The following is a 19,750-nucleotide window of genomic DNA, read 5'->3' on the forward strand; positions in this document are numbered from 1 at the left end:
GCAAGGATCAAATAAGACAGTGGCTGTGACATGATTTGCAAAATAAATATCATCTAAATGCAAAGAAGTGTTATTATCTAACCCATTTTCCTGGCTCTGGTTAGGAATCTACCCTACTGATCTAAGAATGACACTTTTTCTTATATCCTTGCCTCTATTATCCCTACTAGTTACTCTTTTGGTATTTTTAAATTTTTGCATAATCAAACTTGCCGATGAGTTGCAAAAATAGTACAAGGAACTCCTGTACACCTTATACCCAGATTCCTTAATTGTTTATATTTTGCTCCATTTTACAAATATGTATTTCTGACTTATTCAAAAGTAAGTTGGAGACATTGTGCTTTACCATTCCAGAAGGACTACGCTCTTACCAACACCTTTATTTCAGCCCAGTGAAACTAATTTTGAACTTCTGATTTCCAGAACTGAGAACAAATGTGTGTTATTTTAACTCACCAAACATGTGGTAGTTTGTTTCAACAGCCATAGGAAATGTATACAGCCCATATTCAAAATTTGGCAAGTGTCTACATAGTATCCATTTTACCTATTTCTGTTTTCAATCTAGTATCCAGTTCAGAATCGCACTTTGCATTTAATTGTCAGGAGTTTTTAGTCTTTTCTAATGTGGAACAGTTCCTCAGCTTTGCTTTGCCTTTCTCAACATAGACACTTTTGAAAAAATACAGCTTTTTTATTTTTAATATAGCAGAATGTCATTCAATTTTTATTTGGCTGATGTTCCCTCAGCCTTAAATTCAGATTATGCATTTTGACGGGAATATAACATTATCTCAGGAGATATATGATGTTGGTTTGTCTTAATATGAACAATGCTGATTTTGATCAGTACGTTAGGGTGGAGGCTGCCAGATCTCTTTACTGTAAAGTTATTAATTTCCCCTTTATAACTAAAAAGAAGCTGGTGAGGAGACACGGAGACTTTTCCTCCTCATGCTTTAGCATCATGCTTTAGCATCCACGATGATTTTCCAACTCCATCATTCCTTCTATGTTAACAGATGAAGCTGTACTATAAGGAATATCTCCTTCTTCCTTATTTATTTACTTAGTCATTTATTTATGTCAGAATAGACTCATAGATTCTTATTTGATTCAACGGGTCATAATCTACTACCATTATTAATTATTTTTGATGCTCAGATTGTCCCAGATTTAGCCAGTGGAGCCCTGGCTTCTGGGTTCTTTTGATATATCCCCAACATTCTTTGAGTACTTTCTTACTTTCAGGCACAAGAGGATTCTTCAGGTTCACCTTATACTTTCTCTCCAGAAGTCTGTTATCCAAGAAACCCTGATTCTCCTTGTTGGAGAATGGTATTTAGAAACTAAGATCTAGGGGGCTACTTTTACTCATAACAGCTGGTATATATTTGCTTCTCTAGGCTCTCTCAGTGGACAAAGCCAGGAAATTTGTATAAGACCATGAGTTCATAGTGGTATCTCCAAATCTAATCTAACATCACATAGTATGTTCCCCCTCTCCATTTTTGTAACTCCCTTTGTCCTAATGTGATATAAATGGCACCCATTACTCTCAGTATATTTTCTCATTTACTAGAGTCTAATCTACCAAGTATAGGTCAATATTTATTTGCAGGGGGCTTTTGGGGAAGGAGATGGACAGTGAGATTCACAAATCTAAAGTGCACAATTAAATGAATTCTGGCAAATGCCTACGTTTATGTAACCTGCCCTCCTATCAAAATATAGAACATTTCCATCATTTCCATTGCCTCAGCAATTTGACACCCCCAGACACAACCATGCTTTTTGTTTTATTCCATCATAAATTAGTTTTGCCTGTTCTAGATCTTCATATAATTGGAACAAACTGCATGTACTCTTTTGTGTCTGGCTTCTTTTGTTCAGCATAATATTTGTATCTGTGAAGTTCATTCAGATTGTTGTGTATTTTAGTAGTTAGTCCCTTTTTTGTTGTTGAGTAACTTTCTGTTGTATGAATTTAACTATTTTATTGGGATGGACATTTGGGTTGTTTTCAGCTTGAGGTTATTATGAAAAAAACTTCTTTGAACATTCTTGGTCAAGTCTTTGTATTGATATATGTTTCATTTCCTTTGAGTAATTGCTTAGGAGCGGAATTCTTGGGTCATAGAATAGGTGTATATTTATAAGAAAATACTGAATATTTTTCCAAAGCAGTTGTATCATTTTTCACTCCTGCCAGAAACAAATGAGAGTTCCAGTTGCTCTATCCTAGTCGGCATTTGATATTTTCTATCTCTTTATGTTTAGCCATTATAGTGGGTTTGTGATGGTATCTCATTGTAGTTTTAATTTGCATTTTCCTAGTGAATAGCATTTTTAGCATCTTTTAATGGGCTAATTGGCCTTTTGTGTATTTTCTTTTGTGAGTGTCCAAGTCTTTTGCTCATTAAAATTTTTTTTGGTTCTTACTGATTTGTAAGAATTTTAAAATATATTATAGATACAAGTAATTTTGAAATGTTTTATGAATATATTCTCTTAGTTTGTGGCTTTCCTATTCATTTTCTTAATTATGTCATAGTATGAGCAGAAGTTTTAAATTCTGATGAAGTCTAATTTATCCAATTTTTAAATGACTATTTGTTTTCTGTGTCTGAAGAAATCTTTCCCTATCTCTAGGTTCTGAATCCCAAGACTTTAGTGTTGGAATCAAGAAAATACATTTTTCTTCTTTAAACTCAGAAGGCCAGTTGCCAAACAGACTTCTTTGGTGAGCAAGTGAAGGATTTTAAAGGATATCCAAGAGGTAAGGGACAAGAGGGATTCTTAAGATTAAAAATCTCAGGCTAAACGCTCTTCTCAAGTGGCATAGCTTCACATATAGTTGATGGAGCCTAAGTTAGAGTCAACCAGGCTGGATCACTTGCAATCTGAGCAGACCCAATAAAGCAGCCCTTCCCCTCCCCCAAATCGCAAGGATTTGGGGGAGTGAGTTCAAGGGTGAGCCAAGGTTTGGGAGGCTGCGTGTTATCTGAGTCACTTCTTTGAAGAGTCTGTCTGCTGAAGAAGGCAGTTTGTAGGATGTGGTTCTGGGACATGGGCCCACAGTGCAGCCAGGACATTTGGTGTGGTTCTCCTACCACATTTTTCTTTTCTTTACTTTTTTTTTTTTTTAAATTTTAACATTCATACTTAATTTTAAAAAGTAAGTTCAAACATCAAAATTTTGAAAAAGTATAGTGAACTATATCTTTCCCCCCTTTACCTTTCTATTCCCAGCAGTGAACCCTTTGTTTACTGTGAGGGAGGCAACAGTCACAGCTAAACTAGTAAATAATTATTTCCCCCTCACTTGGCCAGACAAAAAGGATGGACTCTGCTGTTATCCTGTAGGCGCCAAGTGGGCATTCTCATTGTGGTCCTAGTGTTCTTACTCGCCCTGACTAGGTGTCAAGAGCCTTGTCTCTGGGCACTGGCCTTGGGAAGCAGGAGCTAGGTCACATCTTAATTGATTTTTCTTGCAGGGTAGAGAGGGCTAAAGATTGGGTTAAGTCCTCAGAAACTACGCTTCCTTTCACCAGCCACAGTCATGAGTTCTCAGCCATAGCTTTGTTTACATTCACTTGGGGGGGCCTGGTGTGAACTTCCATAATTGGTGCCCTGGGTCCTGCTGTTGTTTCCAAATGGAAAGATCAAATAAAAGTTTTCTGAATGCACTTCATGGTATTGAGGTCTCAGTTCAAAAAGAAAAGTTAGGGGGCAAGGCCACAATGATATGACCCTCCCCAGTGAGGCATCTGTGAAAAGGTAAGCCCCCTCTAAGCTGGAAGTACAGCTCAGAGGACAGAGACAAGTCCTCCTCCAGGATTCAGTCTCTCCCCTGAATTTCAGGGCTCAGAAGTCTAGGAATGGAACTAAGAATTACAGGTTTTCAAAAAATACACAATTAAAATTAAAATACAATGACTTTTTAACATATCAGACTGAATATTCCCTCAACTAAATATTTATACAGAAAAACTAAGCCCCTATGAATATGGATTTGATTCCATGGGATCAGCATGACTCCCTTTTTCCATAAATTTTTTCCTAGTAGCTATCACATTCCTCCTATTTGATCTAGAAATTGCCCTCCTCCTGAGAATCCCAAACAAATTACCTAAAATTATATTTATCATAGCATTAATCCTAATTTTGATGCAGGAAAAACTGATTTGGGGCATGAGGAGGGCCATGTCCCAGGCCTCAGTTGAGTGTGGGTCCTTGGCTTCATGCAGGAAAGAATTCAAGAGCGAGCCACTGTTGAGTAAAGGTAGATTTATTTAGAGAGATACATCAAGAGGCAAGGGAAAGGCCATGAGGTGTGGGGGTTGGGTGCTCAGATTAGAGTAAAAGTAGGTACACACTCCATAGACAGAGTGATGGCCATCTCCTAAGAGGAGGGAGGGAGAGAGGGTGGCTGCAAGGCGCCGTGTTGTCAGTTTTTATGGGCTCCGTAGCTTCCTATGCTAATAAGTGGAAGGACAGGTCTATCTACCTTGGGGAAGGGGCTGGGATTCCCAGGAAGTTCGCCATTTTCTACTCTTTGACCTTTTGTGGCCAGCCTTGGGCATGTTATTTACCATGCTAATATGTTATAGTGAGCATATAATGAGGATCAAGTTCTGCTAGAGGTCAAATCTCCTGCCATCTTGAGCCTCAAGGCCTAGTGGGGATTGATCTTTCTCCATTTTGGTGTTAACTGCTGCGTTATTCCTTGAATGGCTGTGCCCTGCCCCATTCCTGTCTCAATTTCACTACTAGCATTATTACAAGTTTGCCCTATGAATGAAATCAAAAAGGAATGATAATTAGTTTAAGCTAAATCAGAAGATTCCCACTCATTAAATTATGATTAAATTCATAATTACTACACTTATAAATGCAAAGCTCTTTAACCCAGTAATTCCAGTTGTAAAATTTATCCTGCAAATATACTTGCATATGTGCCATTTAGCTATATACAGCAGCATCATTGTAACAGCAAAAGACAGGAAACAATTTAAGTGTTCATCAATAGAGGACTTAATAAATTGACCATACATCCATACAATGAAATACTATGCATTTGTAAAATAGAGCCAGGAAACATGTGTATGTTTGCATATGCTCAGTCTATGTCTGGAAAGATATGCAAGAAACTGGGAAGAAGGGTGTGCCTGGGGGACATACTTTTCTGTGCTTTCCTCATTTTGCACCATGTGTATTTATTACCTATTCAAAAGTGAATAAATAAAATTCATTTTAAGTGTAAAAGACTTTAAGAAAAAAATCCCATGGGGTATTATAAAGTAGATTGCAAACATTGTGCGTTTTTTAAGATAACACAGAAGAGTTCAAGGGCATTTTAAGCTTATTTGGGATTTTCACCCTAGAACCAGGGGAATGAGGGTAACAAATAAGCTCTCTTAGCTCTCACATGCAGAGGAAGTGTGAAAAGCACTGCTTTACAAGATAATAGGGCCCAAAGGCAAGACGTGGAGGAGATGCCCCTTTGAACTAGGAGGTAAGGTCATCCTTTGAGTGGTATAAAAGAGATCACTTTAAGTATTTAAAATAGGGAATTTAATTCAGAGAATTGGTTTACATAGATGTTGGCAGGGATGATAAGTGAAACAGAACAGTGAAATAGCCCAGAGATGAGTTATAGCAAGAAGTTACTGCTACCCTTAAACTGGAGGGGCAGAAGGGCATGGTGTTACCAGAGCTGGGGCGGGGGCAGGAGGAGGTTGGGGTTGGGCTCATATGCTGGAAGTTGGAGCCGGGTAGTTGGAGGAGACAGCCTGAAGTTGGGAGGTGGAGTAGGAGTGAGAATGGATACTCTGGCTTCTTCCTCAATCCCTCCAATCTCCAGAAGTGTCTCCCATTAATGGAGCCCAGCAACTCAGTCTGAAAGTCAACCAGCACAGGAGTCCTGGACACACAGACTTCCTTTATGGGGTCAGCCTCCACTGCCATACTGAGAAAAGCAGGGGGAAAGTGAGAAATGGGTTTAAGGGCAAAACAGGCCCAGGATCAGCACAGAGGGAAATTAGGAAAAAATCAAAACATAATTCACAAATGTTTCCCCTTGAGAAGAATCAACTTAGGCTGACTGCTCAAAGGCCGGTTTCTAGCACTGCAACTAAGGCCCAGATAGTTTCCCAAAAGTGTTCCTTATAACTGATTTGTCCAAACTAGGATCTAATCCTGGACCATACACTACATCTGGTTGTTATGTCTCTTAAAAATTTTTGATTTAGAATGACACTTTTTGTCTTGGTGCAGGAAAGTGGCTAGTTACTCTACAGAATGTCTCACCTTCTGAATCTGTTCACTGACTTTTGCTTTCCTTTAGCTTGATCCTCTTGCCTCTCCTATATACCTGTTTAGATCCAAGTTAAACATTTTTGGTAAGAATACATCACAGTTGATGGTGTCTACTTAATGTTAGCATCCCAGCAGGAGACACATACTAGCTTATTGTTCCACTGTTAATAATGGTAAGATTTACCATTGTATTAAGATGATGAAAGCCTTCATTGTGCAGTTAATTTTTAAGAGCAGGAAGCATTTTTGTGGTACACTTAACCTTGTTAAAGCTCAGTTTCCTCATCTGAAATGTAACAGGTTGTATAGATTAAATAAATAAATGCATTTAAATCACCTAGGACATAGTAAACATTCAAATAAAGTTAATTATTATTATTTTAGTTGCAACTCCACCACTGGAGAATATGGAGCTAAAAAAGCAAAAGCTCCTCCTCCCAGTTTTCAACACTTATTTCCCTTTTCTGAAAGAGGAGTCAGGCCATTTTGGAGTCTGGTACACCAGGCTGGAAATTTAGCCTTGTTGCTAGAACAGCTAGAACAGGTTATACCCGGGGACAACTTATTTTTTATGTTTCCTCCTATGTAAAGATAATTGCCATTTGTGGAAGACTTAGTATGTACAGACACTGTACTTAACATTTTACATGCATTTTCAAATTTAATTCTTCCTCAAATGCCACAAGTAAGAATTACAATCCATATTTTTCAGATTAGGAAATAGGCTCATAAAGATTAAATATCTTGTGAGAGCAGCACAGCTAGGAAGAAGCGACGGGATTTGAAACTGAGGACTGTACCATCTCCCGGGGTTAATGAGACTCAAAAAAGAGACACTGTGTGAAACAGCTTGCGCCTGGCTTTCTTGCTTTAAGAAACCTATTATTTCTCAGTTGTCACTTTCTCAGCAAGTTTTCTGTCTTATTTAATGTTGAGCTCCCCTCTTCCATGCTTTATCCCCTTCTCCCGCATGGCGTTTGGTTCCATCTAACCCACTACATAGTCTTTATTATTTGTCTTCTCCAACTCTAAAGTCAACTCCATCAGGGCAAAAACGTTTGTTTTGTTCACTGCTGTCTTCGCAGCATTTACAGCAGTGCCTGGAACATAGCAGCCAATCGTTAGATAACTGTCGAAAGAAAGGATGAATACCACACTTCCGGGATCATCAAGAATCTAAGGACATGGACGTAGATTGAACCTTGCAGGGATCCTTAGTACCACCCTCCCTTTCCCGCCTTCCTCTAGGTGAAGGGAGGTGCAGGACAAGCCCCACCCCTCGCTCGGCCGCCAATGAGGATAACGCTTCCCAAGCGCGACTCCGCGGGCGGATTGGATGACTGGGTGGGGTTTCTGACGTCATGTTTGACTAATGTGTTCCCCCCCCCCCCGCCGGCGCTTACTTTGTGCGTCAATTCCGGGCTGCGCCGAACGGAGGGACCAACGGCTTACAGAGCAACATGCCGAAGTGAGTGGGGCCTTGAATCTGAGGGTGTTCGCGGTCTCGATCTCTAATTGTTGCCCTGCGGGGCAGCTCAGGGCGGGTTCTGGCTCCTGGAGCCTCTAGGGGAGTGTGAGGGTCTCGGGGATGGAGGGAGATCGGAAGCTGTAAATACCCCTTTCCGAGTGTGGAGGTCGACTCCGCGTAAGGCAGCCAAAAAGCTTGATTTATCTCAGGACGCTTTGACGTCTTCGAATCGTGAATACGTCTTTTACTTAATTTTTTTACCTTCAATGAACAGCTCCTTGTTGGATGGGCATCTGTTAACTGGTTGTCATCTTCTCATTTTGTCTACCTCCCTCCTCTTTCCAGGTTTTATTGTGACTACTGCGATACATACCTCACCCATGACTCTGTAAGTAGTGTTTCTGTTCAGTTTGAAAAAAACTGTATACGTCTGCCATTTGCAACAATGTGGAGGGGCCTAGTATTAGGCTTAGTGAAATAAGTCAGAGAAAGACAAATACTCTGTTACCACTTATTTGTGGAAGTTAAAAAAATAAAACGAATGTATATAATAAAACAGAAACAGACTCAACTGATATAGAGAACAAACTAGTGGTTACCAGTGGGGAGGAGCAAAATAGAGGTATAGGATTAAGAGGTATAAACTACTATGTGTAAAATAGGTAAGCAACAGAGATATATTATACAGGACAGGGGGATTATATCTATTATTTTATAGTAACTTTAAACGGAGTATAAGCTACAAAAATGTTGAATCACTGTGTTATATACCTGAAACTAACAGTGTTGTAAATCAACTATACTTCAATTTAAAAATAAATTTAAAGAAAGGGAACCTAAAAAACCTTATATGTAATTAGTTTTTTTTTTATTTTGAAATTTGTGCTTTTCATTTTGCTAAGATTTAAGGGCTACTGCTTGGAGAAAATACCTCAGGGTGTTTGTTTTTCCACCCTTCCTGTAACTGTCTTCATAATTTGAAGTTATTAGTCTTCCAGCAGTCAGTGTTTTCAGTGGTGACCCCAAATAACAAAGCTTTAGCAAACTTGAAGGTAGGAAAAATTTATATGACAAGTGAAAATTCTAGGAAAATGTCCTAAAATTCAAGTATTTGATTGTGTCCAAGATTCTCAATGTTGGATTAAATTGGAAAGACATGCCTAAATTTGGAACTGAGTACTTTGATTTGATTAAAAACGGCTTAACAAATAATAACAGCAATTAAGACTGAATATTTATTGTGTGCCAGGCAGTGTTCCAAATGTTTTACATGTATCATTTTGTTAAATGCTCATGATAATCCTGTGATGTTAGTATTATCTCCCATTTTACAGAGGGGGAGACTGAGGCAGTGTTGGTAAATAACTGACTGGATATTATAAAACCAGAAAGTTGAATAGAGCTGGAAGATAAGCCTAGACAGTGTAACTCCAGAGTTTTCTATGTTAGCAGCTCTCAAAATTCTTGTTTCAGAGTCCCTTTACGCTTTTAAAAGTTACTGACTTATAACATTTTAAAAGTGAAAAATTGCTATTTTTCCAAAACAAAAAATTTAGTATGAAGAATGGTGTTTTAACATTTTTGGAAACCTCTATAATGTCTGTCTTAATAGAAGCTGGCTGAATTCTCATCTTCATTAAATCTTTTGCACTATGTTTTGGTTGAAGTGTGTGAAGAATCCAGCCTCACATGAATATGAGAGTACTTTAATAGCATTTTTAGACAATTGTGGATATTCTTTAATGCTTTGTATTACTGCACCAAAACTCAACACATGGTTAGTTGCAGTGTGGAGTCTGAAACCATATCAGATGCTCTATTATGTTAAAATTCACTGGTCTATCTTATACTTTGAGAGGTGCCTGTGAGCCACACCTTGAGAACTGCGGCTCTCTAGCTTGCTGCCTCTGTAGAGACCTGGTTAAATCAGAACTCTTGATCATCATGTCATCCTGAATAGTACCTGCAAGACCCTAGCCAATGATTTCTCTGTTGTCACTTCCTTTGGAATTCTCTCTAGCACATGGTAAGATGTAGTTCAGCATTAATAGATTTTTAGAACATGTAAGTAGAGTTGTTCCTCTTGAAAAAATAATAGTTGTAAGTGTTATTATAGATGGTCCTGGAGGAGACTTCTCCAGTAAGTTGGTATTGGTAGTAGGTTGCCTGTAGACTCCTGGTCTTTTTGTTTGATTTGGTTTTGTATCCTTAACTCCTAGTTCAAACTCCTAGCCATAATTTTCTGAAATTGTTAGTGTGTGGGGGGGGCTATGCCTTTCTATCCTTTTCCAGTGCTATATTGTCATATACTCACTTATCTTTCTAATGCCAGAATTCAGAGAATTGAAAAGTAACTTTATGATAAATATCTCTTTATGAGAAACATTGGGAACCCTCGTAAGACTGTTGTTCTAACATGGTATCTTGTGAAAATACGAAGTTTCCTAGCGATTGAACATTTCCTGTGGTGGACTTTGAAATGTATAAAATGTTCAGTACTCTAACTTTTGAGCCTTCTGCTGGTTTTTAGGCATAATTTTGTTGTTAGGCTTCGGGCATCATTATTGTATTAGTATAAGCAGTGGTTTGGGAGACAGGGAACAGTATTTTGAAATGTAGACCATGAAAAGACAGTTTCTACTAACATGACATTGGTCACACCTGCTCCCGCTGAAGCAGTCATATGAAGAGAGGTAGGAAGCAGGTAGGCAGCCATGAGGAGCATCTGAATGAGATCTGGATTCTAGGCCTTGGTTTGCTGCTGTCTATGTGTTTTGAGATAAGTCTTTAAGCATAAATAGAAGATAGTATCCTTGTGGTTTTTTAATCAGTTTATTGAATTATAATTTATTTTCATTTTAATGCATACATTTTAAGTGTACAGTTTGACTATTTGTCAGATGATTACAACTTGACTTACATGCATTAAGATAATGGAACATTTTCGTCACTGCAGAAAGTTCTCCTGTGTTTCTTTGCAGTCAATCCCCTGCACCCCTGACCCCAAGTGATTTGGTTTTTATTACTAAAGATCATTATTACTGGTTTTAAACTTCATATGAATGGAATCTTACATACTCTGTGTGTGTGTGTCTGATATCTTTTGTTCAGCATGTTTTTGAGATTTGTCCATATTGCACATATCAGTGATTCATTCTTTCTGATTATTCCCCTGTGCCATGCAGATGTGGTTTTTATGTGGACTGAGACACTGCTTGTAAAGTACATAGCATGGTGTCTGGCATGTAGTAAGAGCTAAATAAATAAATGTTAACTTAAAAATATAAAAGGTTAAGTGTATGGAATCTATCTTATGTCATTTACCTCAATAAAGCTGTTAAAAAACAAACGGATTAGGGGGCTAGAGACAAAGGGCTGTGTGATTCACATAGAGTCTGTATTCTAGACCTATGGTCCTTTAAAAAAATATATTCCCATAAATTGTTATTTAAATATATGTGAGCAATATTATTTTGCTGTAGAATAACCTCGGAAAGAGCATAAAAGTGACATTGTGTCCTAGATGAGTGAATTGCAAACTTTTTTTTTTTCCTAGTGGTATATTTTATTTTATTTTTTAAAATACATTTTTATTGAAGTATAGTCAATTTACAATGCTGTGTCAATTTCTGATGTACAGCACAATACTTCAGTCATATAGGAACATACATTCATTTTCAGTATTCTTTTTCATCATAAGTTACTACAAGATACTGAATATGGTTCCCTGTGCTATACAGTATAAACTTGTTTGGATTGCAAACTTTTTCTTCATATGTCAGATTGTAATTATTTTAGGTTTGTGGACCATATGGTCTTTGTTTAATTACTCAACTGTGCTGTTGCAGAGAGAAGACAAGGCTATACCTAAACAAATTAATGCAGCTATGTTCCAGTACTTTTTCCAAAAATTCAGATAGCTCACCCATGGGCCATAGTTTGCTGACTCCAGTTTAGATAATTAATATAGTAGATAAATTACCACAGTACATTGCTAGATAAGTTTTTAAGTGATGCTTTAGCACCCAGCTGGAGCTGCTAAAGGTAGCCAGTCTACCTATATAAAGGTAAGGCTTTAAAAATTTTCTGGTTTTGGATATTTGTTTCTTTGTCTGATATGACCTTTTTGTTTTACAGCCATCTGTGAGAAAGACACATTGCAGTGGTAGGAAACACAAAGAGAATGTGAAAGACTACTATCAGAAATGGATGGAAGAGCAGGCTCAGAGCCTGATTGACAAAACAAGTACGTTTCAGTCTTTTGTTCTCATGTGGTAGAATGGTCCCATTCTTTTTTGTCCCTGTCTCTCTTTTGTTTTCCACAGAAGCAACTCATTCTGAATGATAAATAGGAGCATTCTGATATATTGAATGAAAGGAGTGAAGGTCTTTGGTTTCCCAGGGATATAGGAACACATTAATATTAATTATTGAGGTTACAGCAATCAGGTATTGGGTAGACTGGGAAGTGTGGCAGAGAAGAATGAGCTGCCCGGTATTTCTTTATTGATGTAGGCCACATTTCGTAACAAATTTATATAAAACCTCCTTTGTAGTGATCTATAGTTTTTAGAACTGTTTTCCTTTTACAGTAGGAAAAGGTAGGGGGTGAGTTTGTAGTTCTCCTCAGAGAGTTTAAGAGCTTTATTCTTTGTCGTCCTGGAAAAGAGGTGGTCAAAAAGTAAGTAACTGAAGTGGTGAAACAGTCTGGCTGTATTTTGGACCCCTATTGTACATATGATCCTTTTTTTGTTTAATTAGGAACATTTTTGTTGTTTAGACTAGTGCAAATCTTAGACATTGTCCCATTTCACCTGGAAAATTTTTATAATGTACTTTCCCCTCTATTTGAAAAGATGTTAGAAACTTCTTGCATTAAAGGTTAGCATTATGTTTGTTATTTTTTTATACTCAGCAAAATAATTTAGGATGAGTAAACATTTTTGATGGAAGAATTTTAAGAGGAGAGGAGGCAAACCCTCAGGGACATACCTTATGATGGTCACGATTATGTTGATGTTTAGTCTGCTGTTGATTCAATGGCTTGGAAAACCTTTACTGGGGGATATGATCCCTGAGAGAGCATAGGCTCTGTTTAGAGGCATGTCGGTAGTTGTTCCTGCATCTGTACTATAGGTCACTTTTTGGATCTGGTCCATATGAATCATTAGTGATCTACCTAAGTAACTTGATCTCCTTTGCACTGGTGGGGGTGGAGTAGAATGGAGGAATATCTGGGCTGCAGACTGCACTGAACTGGGAAGGACTAACAAATTTAGGAATTGACTTTATGAGTGTGTATTTTAGTATTTATTTATGACTCCTTTTTCAAACCAAATATAAATGATCTTCAGTTTCTTTTGTTTTCATTTGTGCCTCATATTGTCTGAAAGAAAAATTAAAAGGTGATTGTATTGGACATTTTTTAAGATCATAATCTCCTTCAGGGCAGGCTCTTACATTGAAATCTTTGTTTCTTTCACATCTCTTAGCTTGATGTGTTAATTTCACAAAGTAATAAACTGAAGTAGCATACTGTTTTCATGCAGGAAAGCATATATATAGGAAGGACTGAAGTTTTACAAAGCCTGGCCTCTAGGCAGGTATCACATTTTTCAAACAAAACTATGAGTGGCTTGAATTGAGTATAAACCGCATCTACAGATTAAAAATGACTGCTTTTCATCGTCATCATCGTTGTTGTTTTGCTTTGTGGGGGAGATAATCATGTTTATGTATTTACTTATTTTAATGGAAGTACTGGGGATTGAACCCAGGACCTTGTGCATGCTGAGCATGTGCTCTACCACTGAGTTATACTCTCCTGTCCTTGATGACTGCTTCTCTTTGGTAAGACATTTATAGGTGGGAGGTTTTCACTCCAGTCTCTCAGTTAATTCAGCTATAGAAATGCTGACTAAATAAAAACAGGTTAAAAAAGCCAAATCAATAAACCAATTAATTGCAGTTTTAGCTGGTAAATACCTAAAGTTGATTTAAAAATTGTAGAGGCCATGATGTAGTAATCTTAGATGAGTGCACTTTAGACTGAAATAAGGGGACTGTTAAAGAGTTAAAAGAAAGTAGTTATTTTAGTAAAAATAAGTGGGTTGTTGAATTCTTATTCACTGTGTGTTGTTTTTTTCTCACTCTCTCCAAAGCTGCTGCATTTCAACAAGGAAAGATACCTCCTACTCCATTCTCTGCTCCTCCTCCTGCAGGGGCAATGATCCCACCTCCCCCCAGTCTCCGTGAGTTTATAAAGTTTTTATCTTAAGGGGTGTAACTGGACAGATTATCCTTTGATTTTGTTAGATTATCTCACAGTTGGCTTTCAAATACTCATTAAATGAATACATGGACAGTAATAAAGAACAACTTTAGCATTATAATTTCTGAAATATCTTTAGAGTTATCTTCTGATTGCATTATTACTAAGGTATTATATTTGTGGCATCCCAAGTGCGTCTGAGACAGATTGAATGGAAAGCTCAGAATGTACCTGTGGTTAGATGAGCTGATACATGAAGAGGTACTGCTGAGTCCATAAACTGTTTACTGCTATAAATACAACACTGGAGGATTGAAGTAGTTGATAAATTCCTCAGTCTTTCCCCCTATCTTCTAACCTACCTAACACCAATGTATATACCTTGTGAAAGACAAAAATTGAATAGTTCAAAGGGAGTGGATCCAAGGCCTGTCCTCTCTGGGAAGGTTTGTTGTTCCTGCGTGACAGATAGGAGGAGATTAAGTAACTAGGCCATAAGTTTTTTGGCACTCCTGGAAGAGTTCAGATTGAAATTGAACTCAGAGACCTAAACTCAGTCCTGCAAATAATCATGGATGTAAACACAGAGAAGTTTATAATAGTTGCACACTAATGCAGGTGGACCCCTAGTTACCCACCAAACCCTTCTCGGAATCCTGTCATCCTGGGACCTGGTCAGGGCTCTGCTCACAGCAGCTCTAAGGTCATCTCACTCTCCTACTCTGTCGTGACTGGCTGGCACTTAACACCATTATTTTTACTTCTTTTTTATTTTTTTGTTTTTTATAAGGGGGAGGTAATTAAATTTATTTATTTATTTCTATTTGGAGGAGGTACTGGGGATTGAACCCAGGACTTCGTGCATGCTACGCGTGTGCTCTGCCACTTGAATTATACCCTCCCCCCAATTATTTTTAACAGAATCGTCAGTGGTATGAATGTACCATAATTAGCCTCAGTGTTTTCTTGTTGTTGGACATATAAGTTGTTCCAGATTGTTGCTATTCTAAATAATACTGTTAGGGATATCTCTGTATATACATTTTCATATTTCAAAAGACTCTTAAACCTAAGTTTTGATTGAAAAAAAAAGATTTGAAATTAGGTACTTGTAGATTAAGTTCATCAGTTTTTTGTCAAGAGCTCTGCAGAGGGTATAATACCCACCTGTTGAAAATTAAACTTCTGAAATTTTTTTAACCTGGAAAACTTGTCTTCATTTTATACTTCTGTCTAGGCAGGCTTGTTCTTGTTTCTTAGTCATAAAGTAACTAAAGTTTTGTGATATACTGGTTTTTGTGGATCTACTGTTATAAAAGAAACTGTGAGAAGTTACAGAATTGTTACAGAATTTGGGCCAGATCATGAAATATCATTAAGAAGAAAAAAATGTTAATATGCAAGCATATCTTAACCTGAGGCCCCATTCTTTATTTCAGCGGGTCCTCCTCGCCCTGGTATGATGCCAGCACCCCATATGGGGGGCCCTCCCATGATGCCAATGATGGGCCCTCCGCCTCCTGGGATGATGCCAGTGGGACCTGGTAAGTTTGAATCTCTAGTCTTTTAGTTCTCCATTTAAATGGAAGAATTAATTAGCTAATTAGCTGTCTAAATGTGTTATTGCAACAAATTACAAATGGTGAATGTATAATAATAAAGAGAAATATTTGGTTTATCAGTGTAATTGGATGGTATCCAAAGACCTTGAGCTACTAAAAGCAGGATAAGACTGCCTCTTTTTTTGTTTTCCTTCCTCTCTCTTGTTCCCCACGCTCCTCCTGACTTTTGGCCATTTATAATAAAGGGAAGGGTAGATGCATACTTGTACTGCTGCTTTTCTCAGTTTGATTTGAGCTGAGCTACCACCTGTTGCTGATTTAATCTCGCAGGGTAACTAGGCCAAATTAGTGTATATGAAAAAGGTCTTAGGTGTGGTAGTCTTTTATTCCAGGAAGGGAAAAAATCCTTGTACCTCAGACATTTTATTTAAACATAAATGTACATTAATTTGCAGACTTTTCTCATACATGGGCCTTTGCTTTGAGAATGAGTCTGCTCATTGGAACACCATGTATTTCTTACAGAAACCAACAAGCCATACCAACTTTAGTTTCATTTTCTTTAAAGTGATTAGAGAGGTGAGGCAATTTAGTTCCAATTTTTAAAATTTAGTTTTTTTTTTTAATATATTTTTTTGGTGAGGGGAGGTAATTAGGTTTATTCATTTATTTATTTACTTTACTGGTAGTGCTGGGACCTCATGCATGCTAAGCATGCACTCTACCACTGAGGTAGACCCTTTCCCACTAGTTCCAGTTTTTTATGATGGTCTTGCCTACCGAATTTGTACTTTTGGGGGATGATTTGCCTGTGTCTTTCTTAGTATCAGCTTTTTCTTCATAGAATCAGTATTTTCCTACATTCATAGTTTATTGGTTTATAGAATAATTAAATTATGTAATAAGAATAAATACAACTGACGTAAGAAGCCTACGCTGAACTGGTAAGACAAGGTGCAAAGGTATTACAGTAGCCTCCTAGCCGGAAGCATTCAGTATGCTTGCTGTGGGTATCATTTAGAGGGATGAGAGAGAATAGGTAGAAAGTTCCTGCCTTTCTGGCTTGTGAACCCAAAACACAATCAGAATGATTGAGATGTCTCTTGCTTTCTTTCTTTTTTTTTTTTTTTTTTTTTTCTTGCTTTCTTAAATTGGGGTTACAAATTCAAATTCCTAGAGGGGTTAGGGATGTGAACTGGGGAATGCATGACTTGTCTAAAAAAGGCTTCTAGTATCAGTGTCAGCCTGTGGTTGACATTTGAGAATACAGGCTTGGTGTTGCCAGTTCTGAGTATTTTCTTGTTGTTGTTTTTAGCCAGGATAAAATAATAAAATTATGGGATTTGCAGTAAAACAATTGAGTACTTGGTGGGTGGGCAGGGATGAATGAATGGGGATGAGATGAAACAAAGTTGATTGTGGGTGGATAATTGTGAAGCTGGATGATGGGTACATGGATGTTCATTATATTCTTATAGTCTATTCTTGTGTAAGTTTGAATATTTCCATAATAAAAAGTTGAAAAAAGGAATCTAGATTTACATATTAGTAATAAGACATATTAGTTGCCAATGTTGACAACTAATTAAAATTTAATGCACTATGGAGAGCAAAGAAATCAAGTTTTCAGGTGCTTCATTTTAATCTTTGGTCTAGATCAGTTTCTTCTAAGAAATGCTGAATGCACATTATATTATGGAGGGATTTTTAACAAAGTATTTAGAAGTTTAGTGTTACTGTTCCTGTTTAAATTATTCTGTACCTGTTGAATTTTGTGTCTTTGCATATACTTGTGTTTTACTTTTAGTGATAAGGCTGTATTCAGTTTGAAATAGTTTCCTCTTGAACCATTTATTGTAAGCCTTTAATCAAAATGATCTAGTTAAAAATACATTAGGTAAAATTTGATATTTAAAAAGATATAAGATGAAAATTGTATGAGACATAATAATAAACTGAGTACCATGAACCCACCACCCAGCTGAGGAAGTAGAACATTACCAGTCCCATGAAGCTGCCTCTGTTCCTCCCCAGCCTCCACCTGTCTGCTTGCCCTCCCTTCCCTAGCTCATTTATTTGGCTGGTATATTGCTGGGACACTTAAAAAAAATCATTAATGGTTTCTAAAATGCATTAGAAAAATCAGATTTGTGTGTGTGTGTGCTAATTGTTATAAATCACGTTATTGCTATTATTTTTCTTGACTTGAGCTAAGTATGGTTACTAACAGGTTCTCAGCATGGGCCTCCTGCTCACCTTTCCTACAACTCCGAACAAACGCTTAGTGGTAAGATTGTCCTCTGTGCCTGTGTACATTCATGAAATAGCTCCTGGTTATATGGTGGATAGAACTGATTTAAAGAACTGACTGAATAAAATGTGACTTAGTTGTGAATTTCCCTGAGTGAGAAAAAAGGTCAATTTAGGGAAACTAGTCCCTGGTGATTTCTGGAAAGCAATCTATTAATAGTTTCCCCCTTACTATCATTAGATCATGATTCCCATATGGTTCTTGTGTTGACCTTTTTGTTTTTTTGTTTGAGAATGTCTAAGTAATTTACAGATGTGATGAATTTGTTGCATTTCTTTTGTCAAGTATGTCTTTTTTCCAGCATTTTGCAGGGGGGGGGGCTACTTTTTTGTTTTTAATTGAAGTTCCATCAGGCTCTCATAAGTAGTATTTTCTGACTCTGTTTTTTCCTTCTCTTTGTTTCGCCTGCAGCTCCTGGAATGAGGCCGCCTATGGGAGGCCACATGCCAATGATGCCTGGGCCTCCAATGATGAGACCTCCCGCCCGTCCCATGATGGTGCCCACTCGACCAGGGATGACTCGACCAGACAGATAAGGAGATTGGGGAGCCTCTTTATATCAGTTTTATATTACTTGTTCTACTTCACCAGGAGATTGTGGTGCTGTGACTCTGGATGTTTTTTTAACAGCGTGACAAGGAAGACTTGCTCCCGCCTTCCTATCAGAGAGAGAATAGTTTTGGAGGGGAGTAGTTGAGGGGAAAAAAACAATTTTCATTTGTATTGTGAAACGTGAAAATAAAATTGTCAACTCTTTTAATTAAAAATCGTTCCCTTTTTTCTCACTTCTGTATAATAAAGGAGGTGAAGCGTTCCAGCTGTGTTTCTCTAGCTCATTCTCTCTTCCGCATGCTCTCTGTGTGACAGTCTTGCCTTAGGTGTAGAGTGGGTCCTTTTTGGTACCTTGCCTTTATTTGTGCAAAGACTTTTGTAAATCTAAAACTTGTAGAGCTTTTGTTAATTAAAATAATAAACAGCACATGGATAATTTTCACATGAATAACATTTTGCATAGTAAGTGTAAAATTTTAAGTCTTATACTGAAATAGAGAAAAAGGCTTCACAGTGAGCGCATATCAGCTAAGAATGGCAAAAATCGCCTTAACCTCAGCTTCTCCTTTCACTCAGCTCCTCTTTTTCTTGAACTCCACATAGTCTGAAAATCTACTAGTCATCAAAAAATTATGCAGATTTCCATGGTGCAGAAGGTGTCTTCAGAATGTCATTTCTTATATCACCAGGCTATAAAAGGAGGACATTTTTAGGGAGGTATCTAGAAAATAAGCCATTGACACTGTTCATATTCAGCTCAGTGTAAAATCTAAACTCCTGTTTCACCTAAGTGGAAGTGAAAATTGTTACAACCTTTGGAGAGGGCAGTTTGGCAGTATCTCTCAGAATTATAATACCTGTATCCTTTGACTCAGCATTTCCATGTCTAGGAATTTATCCTTTAGGTAGATTTGCACATGTACAAAATGACATGTGTACAAGATTATACATTGCAGCTAAAGACTGGAAATCACATAGATGTCAAATGAAAGAAGACTGATTTAGCAAGTCCAATACATCCACAAAGTGGCATATTTTTTCCAGGCAGGTAAAAACAGAATAAGGAAGTTCTGTACTGATGGAGAAAGATCTCCAAGGTACACAATGTTCTGCACCTTGGTTTGTTCACATAACAGTGTGTTATTTGCTGCTATCCTTTTGTAAAGGAAATATCTGTATGTACTGGTATATGCATAAAGGATCTCTGGAAGTTCAGATAAGCAACTAGTAGTATTGGTTGCCCATGAAAAGTAAATGAGTGG

General features: G+C 37.5%; 1 protein-coding gene across 2 annotated transcripts; it reads left to right on the plus strand.

Annotated features, from left to right (window-relative positions):
* Positions 1 to 7,690: 7,690 nt before the first annotated feature.
* SNRPC (small nuclear ribonucleoprotein polypeptide C) lies at positions 7,691 to 18,753 on the plus strand. 2 transcript variants are annotated; one of them, XM_032462874.1, is made up of 7 exons: positions 7,691 to 7,792; positions 8,138 to 8,180; positions 11,930 to 12,038; positions 13,954 to 14,043; positions 15,503 to 15,607; positions 17,856 to 17,912; positions 18,348 to 18,753. In XM_032462874.1, the coding sequence occupies exons 1-7, from the start codon at positions 7,785 to 7,787 to the stop codon at positions 18,470 to 18,472; spliced, it is 537 nt and encodes a 178-aa protein (XP_032318765.1). In that variant the 5' UTR covers positions 7,691 to 7,784; the 3' UTR covers positions 18,473 to 18,753. The 2 variants fall into 2 exon arrangements, with proteins under 2 accessions (XP_032318765.1, XP_006180545.1); XM_006180483.3 differs by lacking the exon at positions 17,856 to 17,912 and having other exon boundaries at positions 7,692 to 7,792; positions 18,348 to 18,703.
* The last annotated feature ends 997 nt before the right edge of the window (positions 18,754 to 19,750 follow it).

This window comes from Camelus ferus, chromosome 20 (assembly GCF_009834535.1).
Source record: "Camelus ferus isolate YT-003-E chromosome 20, BCGSAC_Cfer_1.0, whole genome shotgun sequence".
NCBI lineage: Eukaryota > Metazoa > Chordata > Mammalia > Artiodactyla > Camelidae > Camelus > Camelus ferus.